We start from the raw sequence: 13,876 nt of genomic DNA on the forward strand, positions 1-13,876 counted from the left end.
CCAAAATCCCTTTTGGAATTTGGCATGATAAATTAACATCACGTTGGAAATTGGGCGATTGATGATTATTTAGACTAATTATATATCTAGAATAATTGCTACAAATGAACATTTTAATTCCCCCCCCCTTCTCTCTCTCTCTCTCTCTCTCTCTCTCTCTCTCTCTCTCCAATCTCTCCCTCATTTATCCCCTCTCCCTTCTCTTGCACCTCTTCCTGCATCCACATCCAACACCCTCTTCATACAGTTACATTATTTCCACATTTGACAAAAATGTGATTTTGTTTGGTATCCCTATATTGTTATGTTTTGTTTTTTTGTCTCATGACGAAGGCCAAGGGCCGAAACGTTGTTTGTTTTGTGTTGTTCTCTTATATATGAGTCACATTTATTCACTCTATTTTTTCTCCAAACAATTACGAATTTTAAAAAGTTTTTAAGTAGGCAGCTCTGCATTTGTGACCCACTCACTCAATACGGTATTTTATCGGGAAGAATAGGACCATGAAAAGTGAATATAGATAGAACGAAGTTGAAGTCGATCTGGTCTTTGTTATTGTTTTTTTTGCCATCCACGTTTATGAGTAAATTCTCACTAAACTGTATTAACCAGAGTATAAACGTTCAATGTTACACATAGTTTTGTGTGTTGGTCCGTAATACTTCCGGATGGCAATGTTGTGAGCTTCTTAACCAAGCGCACACTATCTATAGAGAGAATAGAATGATACATACGAACTTGGAGTGTTTTGTAATGGAATAAATATATTTATTCTCTACCTTATCAAAGGGAAACTAGATCCAAGTTTCATTTTTATGTCTATAAATAGAATTTCCAGAACGTTGTTCATCCCGATATAATACCAGTTGGAGAAGGTGGGTCACATTTTTGTGATTGTTCTATATTAACTCCCCCCCACCCCACCTCCTTTTTTTCCTTTTTGTAAACAGCGGAGACCCCATCCCTTACATGCAGTACACGGAGACAGAAGTTGAAACATGGTGAGTTATAATTGTTGCCTTAAAGTCATCATTGTCATCATCATCATCGTCATCATCATCATCATCATCGTCTATCATCATCATCATCATCGTCGTCGTCGTCGTTGTTGTCGTTGTCGTGGTGAATGATTATGCTGATAATAATGATAATTATAATAATAGCAATGATGATGATACTACTACTACTACTACTACTACTACTACTACTACTACTACTACTACTACTACTACTACTACTACTACTACTACTACTACCACAGCACTGTTAACGGCCGGGTACTCATTTTACGTCTGAATACGGTGAGAGAATGTGAATAAAGAGTCCTTTTCAAGGACTCAACTATTTGCCGCTCAGAGCGGTATTCGAACCCTTGACCTTCCAGTTCGAATGCGAGAGTCATACCACTAGACCACATAAGGCACGCTGTATAATTGCGCCAAAAAAGACAGCTTTAAAAGATAAAATAATGGTTTTTATGAATCTCATATCTTTGATGTCTATTTGTGTGGCTATGTGGTCTCGCTTTCGAGGTGTAAAATGAGCACCTGGCCGTTAACGTTGTCTCCGTCCGAACAAAAAATGTAATATCGCCTAACAGGCGTCATGTCCCGTCCTAAATGTTAAATTTTTGCTGTTGGCCAGTGACCCCCCTGTAAAGAGCTTTGAGAACGTTTAGTGGATATTGCGCTATATAAAAGCTCAATTTTATTATTATTTTTTTTTAATTTAGGGGCATCGTGTTTCGGGAATTGACCAAACTGTACCCCACCCATGCATGTCGAGAATACCTGGCCAATATCCCATTACTCGTGGAACACTGTGGATACAGGTATGGTTGATAATAATAATAATATTAATATAATAATAATAATAATAATAATAATAATAATAATAATAATAATAATAATAATAATAATAATAATAATAATAATAATAATAATTTATTCATCCAAAGGAAACATTTTAATGGGTTCTTTGTTGTTTCTATAAAAAGTGATATTACAGTTTTAAAAAAGAAAAGAAAAAGGAGTGAAAGAAAAAAGAAAAGCAAGAGCAAGAGCAAGAGACTAAGCATTGAACGTTTCGGGCTCATAACGCTTCTTCGGCCAACAACAAAACCAGTTCAGACGGTATTATTTCACGTTAAATAAAGATAGACGGGAGAAAAAAGTTCTATCGGAAGGCATCTATATTTGACCTCTAAGGCATCTATATTTGACCTCTACTCTGCCGTGCTCTGGAAAAACACGTACTTAGAAATTTGGCCAGAAAATTCGTCCTTCAAATATCGATCGATTTAAATGACCTTCTTCTTAGCAAAAACTTTCAAACCTGGGATTCGCGTAGTATCAATAACATAAATATATTTTATAGCGCTTTAACCAATTAACTGTCGTGCTTTTCACGAAGTCCCAGGTTTGAGAGTTTTTTTTCGAAGATGAGCAAAATTTAAATCGATCCATACTTGAAAGATGAGTCCTCAGGTCACATTTATAAATACGGGTTTTCGCAAAGTACAGCCGTGAACGGGTTAACCCTCTCCTTACCACCTACAGCAAAGTCGTCACATTTGTTACGATACAATATACATTTTCTTCTTATTCAGATTTATTTTGTACATCACAAACTTTGAAGAATGATCTTTCTTTGATTAATAAGAACATACATTTGTTTTGTAGAGAGCTTTTTTGAGTTTAAACAATCATTTTTCTGCTGGGTAAGCCTGCCATTTTGGGAAAATACTGACAATGGTCGGTAAGGAGAGAGTTAATAATATTCTAAAAAATTTCAACGTGAGTTTCTCAGACCTGCCTAGGACTATGAAAATTTCGTAGAAATACGCATTTTTGGCTCCAGCTACAGAACAACATTCGCTTCTTTGACTCAATAAATCTTGTTGAAAAGGAAAGTTTGGTTCCCTAGAACCTATAGATAGTATGCGCTTGGCCAAGAAGTTCACACATTGCCATCCGGAAGTATAACGGACCAATACACAAAACTCTGTGTAACCATGAACTTTTATAGTCTGGTTAACATAGTTTAGTGAGAATTACTCATAAACGCGGATGGCAAAAAAAACAATATCAAAAACCCGAGTGACGTCATCGTCATTCTATCTATATTCAGGCCTTTGGAGCATTTTTGGCATTTTAAAAGCTATTTAAAGTGACTGTTTCTTTTTTTTTCCATCGGCAACTACGGATTTTTGAAAATTCAAATTGGCAGCTCTGGTTTCTGTAGTGTTTAATGTGTGGCTTGTTGGCATTCGATGGTAATTTACTGAATTAGGTGTATAAAACACGGTGATATATTATTTCAATCACATATTTACCATTTCACCCCTCCCCCTACCCTACAAACACGTCACTATCAGGGAAGATAACCTACCACAACTTGAGGATGTCTCCAGATTTTTGAAAGGTAAGATTGAGTTATCTCTCATGTCTTCCTTTTTTCGATTCTTGTGATATCAGGCATAAAATCTCTCTCTCTCTCTCTTTCTCTCTCTCTCTCTCTCTCTCTCTCTCTTCCTCTCTCTCTCTCTCGACTCTGTTGTAAATCGGTACCTGGCTTTAACCTGGCTTTAAGTACTGACGGATATTGCTGATGCCATTGAAAATTATGCCATTCTTGTTAGACAATTTGTACTGCAGGAAATGGATGAATGTCTGCTTGCTCCAAAAAGCCAGCGCGGAGGGATTGGGGGGGGGGGGGGGGGAATAAATTATTGTAAATGACATTGTAGATCGTGACGCATGAAGAGTGCATCTTCATTTATTTCATTTTTATATTTGTGACCGCCCACCTCAAATTGGTATCATTTTGCGGTGGTTTAGATGCCAAACTTGAATTTACAGTGGAATCGTGAAAAAGTGAACACTCTGAATCAGAAAAAAATGGTTGAATTTAAGCCAGGTTGACCATATCCAGTTTCAATTCAATACACTTTGATAAAAAAAAGAGATTGAGTTTATATATAGCGCAATATCCACTAAACATGCTCAAAGTGCTTTACAAGGGGTCCATGGCCAACAGCAACACTAAACATGTAGGACGAGTCATGAAGCCTGTTAGACGATATTAATGGTTTTTTTCCGACAGAGACAACGCTGTTAACGGCCAGGTACTCATTTTACACCTGAATACGATAAAAGAATGTGAGCAAAGAGCCTTTTCTAAGGACTCAACTGTGCGCCGAGCGAGGCGCAAACCCAGGATCTTCCGATACGAAAGCGAATGTCATACCACAAGACCATATCGACGCGCCATCCACAGTAGAATCCTGATAAAGTCAAACACTCTGGACCAGACAAAAAATAGTTGACTTTAGGTAAGGTTGTCTACATCCAGTTTCAATTCAACAAACTTTGATAAAGAACAGAAAATAAGGGATCAACAAGAAGTGTTCTGAATCTGAACGTTACTCAAAGTCGACTCAATTCTGAATATTTGTATTTGAGGGTGGAGAGAGTTGTTGAGTGTGACAGCTGAAGAATGTTCATATAATCTTCGTTTGAAGGTTACTAACTCTGTTTTGTTCACACATGATTCGGGAAGAACGGTTAACGGTCCAGTCTTTGATAGTTCGGGATGCAAATGAATATTTGAAGGTGTTTTAGTTTGTAGATTGGTGTTTTATTGTTTTTGAGTGGGGTTTTCATTGAATACGTGAATTTCGTTGTATGTCTAGTTGGTCTGGTGAGATGGCCGTCATTCTGTTTGTAATTTTGAACATGCGAGTTAGTCGTTGTTCTTTTCGTCTGTGTCGCAAGGCGAGTCCATCCAAGCTGTGTGATCATGTCTGTTACGATGCTATTATGGCTGTAGTCATTGAAGACTTTGACTCTCTCATCATCATATATTTCCCAGATTTTCCCCCCAAACCGTCATAGACATCCAACATATAAATAGATTTTTAAAACTCTAACCCAAGAGCAATAAGTGAATGTTATACATGATTTTGTTCAGGAAAACAAATACATTTAGTTCTCATAAAAAGAAAGTAGTTCAGAGCCATTCGGCCAATAGAACCAGAGTTTAACCCGCTTTCTATAGCGTGAGACGGACAATAGCAATTGTTTGCTACCTTTTGGAAAGGACGCTAGTCTACAGCTTCTATCATCTTGGTATCACTTTGAATTTATATTTTCATCATTGTCACCATCCCCAGCCCGAACTGGCTTCACCCTAAGACCTGTAGCAGGCTATTTGTCGTCACGTGACTTCCTGGCCGGGCTCGCCTTCAGAGTGTTCCACTGTACACAGTACATCAGACACCGATCGGACCCTTTCTACACACCAGAACCGTGAGTTTTAAAGTAGTGTCATCATCATCATCATCATCATCATCATCATCATCATCATCATCATCATCATCATCATCATCACCATCATCATCATCATCATCATCATCATCATCATCATCGTCAGCATCGTCATCGTCATCATCATCATCATCATCATCACCATCATCACCATCACCATCACAACCACCACCACCACCACCACCACCATAACAACGACCACAACCACCACCACCAACACTTTCATCATCATCATCATCATCACCATCACAACCACAACCACCACCACCAACACTATCATCATGATTATCATCATCATGATGATCATCATCATCATCATGATCATCATCATCATCATCATCATCATCATCATCATCATCATCACCATCATCACCATCACCATCACAACCACCACCACCACCACCACCACCACCACAACGACCACAACCACCATCACAAACACTATCATCATCATCATCATCATCATCACCATCATCATCATCATCATCATCATCATCATCATCATCATCATCATCACCATCATCATCATCATCATCATCATCATCATCATCATCATCATCATCATCATCATCATCATCATCATCATCATCATCATCATCATCATCATCATCATCATCATCATCATCACCATCATCATCACCATCATCATCATCATCACCATCATCATCATCATCACCATCATCATCATCATCATCATCATCATCATCATCATCATCATCACACTGTCCACTCCCTACACCCAGAGACTGTTGTCACGAGCTCATGGGCCACATGCCCCTCCTAGCAGATCCATCATTCGCCCAGTTCAGCCAGGAGATCGGCCTCGCCTCTTTGGGTGCTACAGAAAGTGATATCGGCAAGCTGGCAACAGTAAGCATCTACCTCGCAACCGACGTGCACTTATTTCCAGGTCTGATTACCCAATTCATCATGGCCTCATTGTTGTAATGGAAATCTTTTTTAAAAAATGACGCAATTTATTGTTCATTAGAACAATGCTAAACTAGGCCCATATTTGGATTCAGTAGTCTGATGTCACGCCGCCCGGCAAAGGCGGCCATCTTGGTTCTAAACAAAGAAATCATTACTTTTTATTGTTCCAGCTGGCTAGAACTTTTCATATGTCTTGTGATCAGAAAGTGTAAAAGTCAAAACATGATCAAATTTATGTCCCCCCCCCCCCCCTCTGGATACGCTTTTATGCTCGCCGAAAAAATATTTCATAAGGGCGTCCGCCATTGTTCCGATAGTTTAGAGCCAGTTGCTAAGTTACACTGCGTCATTACCAGGGAAGTGACGTCACGACTGTTGAAGAGTATTGGGTTCCGAAATCAGACCTGCATATGGTACAAGTCGCCAGCAACCCATGTTTGTTTTGTTTATTTAAAATGTAGATTTGTGATTCATTCTTTTTAGATGTTGTTTGTTTTTGTTTTCATTAATATTTGGGTTTTCTTTTCTGACTCGCAAACGCTTGTAAATGATTAATTAGGCATTTACAATTTTAGAAGAAGGGAATGGTGTTATGAATAAATAAATAAATAAATAAATAAATAAATAAATAAATAAATAAATTAATTAATTAATTTAAAAAATACATAAATAGTTAACAAATAAACAAATTCCCTTTATTCAGCCCCAAGGGGAAATTCCAAGGGAAGACTGAAATAACCCAGGCGTCAGCCGCAGTACAGTGCCGAAAAGTAAGCTAGGGCAAGGTGACTTACTCAAGGCCACACAACAAGGCGGGTCGTCGAACTCGGTACCTTTCGGGTAGGAAGCACAGACATTACCACTGAGCCACGCTGCCCCACTATTATGTATATAGATAGAATGAAGTTGACGTCACTCGGGTTTTTGTTATTGTTTTTTTTTTGGAGTAATTCTCACTAAGCTGTATGAACCAGACTACAGATAGTATGCGCTTGGCTAAGAAGCTCATAGCATTGCCATCCGGAAGTATAAAGGACCAACACACAAAACTGTGTGTATCCATGAACGTTTATAGTCAGGTTAATACAGTTCAGTGAGCATTACTCATTAACGCGGATGGCAAAATACAATAACAAAGGCTTGAGTGACGTCATCTTCTTTCTATCTATAGATAGAATGCGCTTGACCAAGGAGTTCACAATATTGCCATCCGGAAGTATAACGGACCGACACACAAACCCTGTGTAACCATGAACTTTTATAGTCTGGTTAATACAGTTTAGTGAGAACAACTCACAAACGCGGATGGCAAAAACAATAACAAAGACCTGAGTGACGTCATCTTCGAACTATCTATAAAGGTTACACTTCATAGTTTTATGGATGGCAATGTTGTGAGCTTCTTAGAGTTTGAGTGTAAAGAAATCTATTTTTGTGTTGGTTGGTTTGGTATGCCAGTTCGGGAAAAATCGTGAAAACGGTCTGTTTGGCTAAAGGTAATGCAGTTTTTCTATCTTCTATTTTTCAGTGCTACTTCTTCTCAGTTGAGTTTGGTCTTTGTAAGCAGGACGGAGAATTGCGAGCTTACGGAGCAGGTCTTCTGTCGTCAATCAGCGAATTAGAGGTAAGCTAAGATTCTTCCTAACCTAAGGCGTCCCGATGGTTAAACTAAACTACAGCTTTTATATAGCGCAATATCCACTAAATGTGCTCAAAGCACTTTACAAAGGGTCCCTGTAATATGTAGAACAGGACATGACGCCTGTTAGGCGACATTACAATTTTTCCGACAGAGATCCCATCCCTTACATGCAGTACACGGAGACAGAAGTTGAAACATGGTGAGTTATAATTGTTGCCGTAAAGTCATCATCCTCATTATCATCATCATCATCATCATCATCATCATCATCATCATCATTATCATCATCATCATCATCATCATCATCATCATTATCATCATCATCATCATCATCATCATCATCATCATAAAAATGTACTATAGCCTAACAGGCGCCATGTCTCGATCTATCTTTTACGTGTTGTTGTTAGTCAGAGGCCTTTTATAAAGCGCATTGAGCACGTTTAGTGGTTATTGCCCTATATAATAGTTCAAGTTTAAGTGTCAGAAGAAGGGAGGTAATGACATAGTTTGGCTGGATAACGCTGTCTCATCTTGTTGCGAGCTGAAGGAGTCAAGGGGGGGGGGGGGATGTCGGTTTGAAGACGGATGAAGAAGGCAATGAGGGGACATGTCGTTTTGGAGACGGATGAAGGAGGCAATGAGGGGATGTCGGTTTGAAGACGGACGGAGAAGGCAATGAGGGGACATGTCGGTTTGAAGACGGACGGAGAAGGCAATGAGGGGACATGTCGGTTTGGAGACGGATGAAGGAGGCAATGAGGGGATGTCGGTTTGAAGACGGATGAAGAAGTCAAGACAGTAGTAAAGCATTGGCTCCAAATTCAGTCAATTCAATTTTACATGGACAGGATACACGTCCTTACAAAAAGGTGGAGTGGAGCTATCGAAGAGAGAGAGAGAGAGAGAGAGAGAGAGAGAGAGAGAGAGAGAGAGAGAGAGAGAGAGAGAGAGAGATCATTCTATTCGGCTAGTACCAAGCTTTAATTTGAGGTATGATGCATGCTATTGATTCAATTCGTTTTAAAGTAATAAGCAGAGTCCCAATACTTTTGAACCCAGCCGTTATTTTTATAGTCCTGTCATATTTTACTTATGTTTAATATTTGACATTCTGACGGGACTACTTGTTTTTGTGGACTTTGTATCATTGCACGTCACTATTTTTGGATCGGGGCAGAATATGAGACGTGTGCTGAGAATATCCTGGATAGAAAGAAAATCAAACGAAATGGTACGAGAGGAGGCAGGATATAATAGAACTCTTTTGCCAGAATTGGAAGAAGACAAGCAAAGTTCTTTGGTCATGTGATAAGGAGAAAGGGAATTGAGAAGCTGGTGGTAACAGGAATGATAGATGGAAATCGAGCAGCAGGAAGGCAAGGAAAGGAATGACATTGGTGGAGAACATTGGGAACAGGACACAAGGAGATGGTAATATGGAGACTACTCGGGCAACGAACCACGGAATCGATTCATCAGTGGGGATTTCCACATGTCCAACATGTACCCGTTGTGGGAACGAACCCGAAACCGCAGAGCATCTAGTTGAACGGTGTGTTGTGACGAACCTTCCGGCGGGTTTGCGACGGTCAAGAATTTGATGATTGGATCAATCGTCATAACATAGTAGTGTTAGCACCATTAGAAGCTGGTGCCCACTAAAGCAAGGCACCAGATCATGGTAAATCCAGTCCGCCGGAAGAGTGGTTTTACACTTCCAATGAGACTGGAACCATTTTATTTTGACATCACACATTAGCTCACTCTTACCTCCCCTTGAAATTGTTTTTTGTTTCCACAGCACGCTTTGACAGGCAAGGCCAGCAAGAACGTGTTTGAGCCGTTACAGATGTGTAAGCAGGAATGTCTCATCACCACTTTCCAAGATGTTTATTTCTTTACAGACAGTTTTGAGGAAGCCAAAGAAAAAATGAGGTAAGTCGTACTGAAGTCAGGCCTAAGACAAAAAACAGAAAACCCCAAACATAAAACATCTATTATTTTTGTGTCTTTTTTCTGAGTCCTTCAGAACCGTAAGGCCCATGGAGCCGGAGTTTATCCCGGTTTCTATAGCGTGAAAGTGACAATAGCAATTGCTTGTTATTGTTTGGATAAGACGCAAGTCTATCGCAAAGTACTTTCCGTCAATTCTAATAGCTACTCACTGCTGGGTGGACGGGAGGGGGGGGGGGTCAGAAAAGAACCTCGACTGCATCCGGGATCGATCTCGGTCCATTTGCGTCTGACGCGAGTGCCCTACCCACTGAGCTATCTACCCCCATAAGCGTGCCTAAAGGGGTAAAATTAACTTTGGTTAATCTGCCCAGCCCAGCCCAGCCCAGCTGCCAACGTTTTAGTGTGTTTTGGTGTGCACTAAATCCTAACACTTAGAAACACACTTTGGGCTACACGACCTTGACCTTGTTTCAGGTCATTCCAAACGTTAACTTTACGGCCTAATCTATGGTAAATGGACAGAAATAAAAATGTCTACCTGCTCGTTGTCCTGTGTCATATTTTCCTAATTCAATATTATGCTTTCACTAAATAGACTTGAGGTTTAAACTTGGACTTTTGTATAGCGCAATATCAATTAAAGTGCTCAATGCGCTTTACAAAGGGTCCCTGACCAACAGAAACACGTAACATAAAGAACGAGACATGACGCCTGTCAGGCGATATTACAATTGTTTTCCGACAGAGACAACGCGGTTAACGTTCAGGTACTAATTTTACTCCCGAGTACGGTGAGGGAATGTGAGTAAAGATCCTTTTCCAAGGGCTCAACTAGGACCTTCCGATCCGATAGCGAGTGTCATACCACAAGACCACATAGCCACAAAGTCAAACCATGGAAATACTCTATTGTAAAATGCAACACCAAGCTGTTAGAAGCTGTGGATGTAAAAAGAAAAAAAAAACAAAAATGAACATAAAAGCTTAAATAAACAACAAAATACCAAACACAGAACTTTTTGGGCTCAAACCCCTTCTTCAGCCGACAACCAAAATGACAATGAAAACATAAATACACAACTAAGCACCCAAAATGACGGCGTATTTGTTGTTCTTTTTAAAAACCGTTATATATTCATGGCTGTTTATAATCACCGTATATAAAATGTTCATATTTCTAGTCATCTGTTCGTTTTAATTAATCTTGAATCCTCACGTCTCCAGGCAATTTGCCAGCACCATCCGACGTCCATTCGCTGTCCGCTACAACCCTTACACCGAGTCGGTCGATGTCTTGGACAGCACGCGATGCATTGCCACAGTGGTCAGCGAGCTCAAGGGGGATCTATGCATCGTCAGTGATGCTCTCAAACGGTTGCAAATGCTGGAGCACTTCAAGGTTTTGGACTCAAATTGACCCACATTTTGATGACGTCATTATTATTATGTATTATTTATTATCATTGTTGTTGCAAAACTGAAACATTGTGAAATATGTTTGGTTGCGATTACAAGGTCTTTTTTAACTCGGACATTCGAAATTTACAACAAGTTCCTTATAATATCTCTGAGGGCCAATGGGTGCGCGCGACGTGTACATATATACAGGTCTGACATCCAAATACACTTATGGGCCTAGTTTGACTTTGTTGCAATGTACAATATGTTGCGTCATTTTGTGAGATGTCCAGTACAACAATGAACCCATAAGAAAATTGGGTTATCAGACCTGCAAATAAGTACACGTCGGGTGCACGCATTGAGACTAATTCAATATTTTAAATGCAAAAGTCCAAGAATATTTTTATTATAACCCTCCGATGACCCCACCAAAATTCTTTCTTTCTTTTTCTTTTTTTTTTTACTCGAACGGGTAAAATCTAGATATAGCCAAGCTCGAATTCGACGGCAAGAATTATTTTGCTAGGTAAGATAACATTATGCTTCAACCAGAGCTGCTTGCTTGAAGTTTCAACAATTCGTAGTTTTTGAGGGGAAAAATAGAAAAATTAACTTTAAATAGCTTTAAATGTGCAATTTGCCCTCAGTATGATAAAAAAAAGTTCAAAATCCTGAATATGGTTCTAAAGGAACCAAACTTTCCTTCTCAATTCGATTTATTGAGTCAAAGTGGCGAATACAGTTCTGTAAATGGAGCCAAAAAATTCGTATTTGTACGAAGTTTTCGTAGTGCTTGGCTGTCATGTCAAACTCTATCTTCGGCAAAAACCGGATGCCTCCGAGGAATGAATATATTTGTCTTACAAGTGATAGCTCATTGTGTTTTATCCATAGAATTAAACGAATGAGAATACGTACGGAGCCTAAAAAGTGTCCACCGATGAAAGCATTCAGCGCCATTTTATCATGGGCTGGGAATGTAAACATTACCATTCATTCGGTCTCTATGTCAACATAACGACACAACAAAAACAACAACAATATCAAAATCCACAATAAAATGGTTCAGAACTGTTGCGTATATTTATGCCACAATAAAGCTGTAAAAAAAAATGAAGTGAGAGAATGTGTGTGATCATGTATTATAATTACCTATAATGTGTTTCCAACCACCACATCATCACTGTCACTACTTCTACAACCACCATCACCACTTCATCACTACCACAACTACTACAACCCCCACCACTACATTTATTATCACTACCACTACACCACCACCACATCATCCTCACTACTACAACCACCACCACTCCATCATCATCACTACCACTACTACTACAACCATCACTACCACCACTATTACAACCACCACCACCACATCATCATCACGACCACTATAAATGCAACAACCACTACCAGCACATCATCATCACTACCACTACTACTACACCACCACCAGCACACCATAATCACTACCACCACTACTACAACCACCACAACCACATCATCATCACTACCACTACTACTGCAACCACCACCACCATATCATCACCATTACCACTACTACTACAACCACCATTACCGCATAATCATCACTACCACTACTACTGCAAACACCACCACCATATTATCATCATCACTACCACTACTACTACAACCAACACCACCACATCATCATCACCACTACTACTACAACCACCACTACACCATCATCACTACCACTACTACTACAACTACAACCAACACCACCACATCATCATCAATACCAGTACTACTACAATCACTACCATTAGGTTTTGGAGCTTTACTGTATTTGAAATAAGGAAACTTCGGAATTGTATTTGGCATTGTGTTTATATATCATAATATGATTCTAATCAGTTATCTGTTTAGAACTAGATACTATACAATATGTATGCCAAATACCATCCCAATTTCCTTTTCTTGTGTGCGGGAATTCCTCTTTCGGCATTGAAATTGAGTGTGAGAGAGTCATCACTACACACATAAACAACAGAAACAATTTAAAAACATGACTATGACACGCAACCACTCACACACGAGGCTATACTATTTATCCTTTTCTCTATACAGGACAGGACAAGACAAACCATAACTTGACTCTCTCTACACTTCGCATAGATGTTTGTCATCTCACGAGTTCAACTCTCGGTCGACCTGTCAATATTCCTTTTTGCCTTGGACGTAATCATTAATAGAACGTTGTGTGGTTTTGACCGTGAAGAAAACCTTAAGAAGTCACATTCAGATTATTTTAGAGACATCGTTTTGAATAATTTTGAGTTAAACGGGCCAGCAGGAAGTTATTTTCTTAGATTTCATGAACGGCCGATCAGCTCTTGTTTACTATAGTAACGCAATTCCCAGCCCAAGTCAAAATGGCGGATGGTGTTCTCATCGTTGCCGCTGGTTGGCTAGCAATAAGAGCACCGTACGATTTCATTGTCTAAATTCCTTGGTTTTATCATATTTGCGATATGCTAAGTAAAATTGAGGTTTACTCTAAAAGTGAAGAGGTCTATTAATGATAATAATAATAATAATAATAATAATAATAATAATAATAATAATAATAATAATAATAATAAT

At 39.2% G+C, this 13,876-nt stretch overlaps 1 protein-coding gene across 2 annotated transcripts in view; it reads left to right on the forward strand.

Annotated features, from left to right (window-relative positions):
* LOC144966971 (tryptophan 5-hydroxylase 1-like) overlaps positions 1–12,312 on the forward strand; it is a 38,907-nt gene extending 26,595 nt beyond the window's left edge. For both annotated transcript variants that reach the window (XM_078903665.1, XM_078903666.1), the window contains 8 exons: positions 952–1,002; positions 1,734–1,832; positions 3,378–3,424; positions 5,175–5,310; positions 6,072–6,198; positions 7,790–7,885; positions 9,708–9,841; positions 11,087–12,312. In XM_078903665.1, coding sequence (XP_078759791.1) covers positions 952–1,002; positions 1,734–1,832; positions 3,378–3,424; positions 5,175–5,310; positions 6,072–6,198; positions 7,790–7,885; positions 9,708–9,841; positions 11,087–11,279 — 883 coding nt within the window. In that variant the 3' untranslated portion in view covers positions 11,280–12,312. The remainder of the gene's footprint in view (positions 1–951; positions 1,003–1,733; positions 1,833–3,377; positions 3,425–5,174; positions 5,311–6,071; positions 6,199–7,789; positions 7,886–9,707; positions 9,842–11,086) is intronic.
* The last annotated feature ends 1,564 nt before the right edge of the window (positions 12,313–13,876 follow it).

Source organism: Berghia stephanieae, chromosome 3 (genome assembly GCF_034508935.2).
Source record: "Berghia stephanieae isolate SIO BIC M18660-M18661 chromosome 3, UCSD_Bste_1.3, whole genome shotgun sequence".
Taxonomy (NCBI): domain Eukaryota; kingdom Metazoa; phylum Mollusca; class Gastropoda; order Nudibranchia; family Aeolidiidae; genus Berghia; species Berghia stephanieae.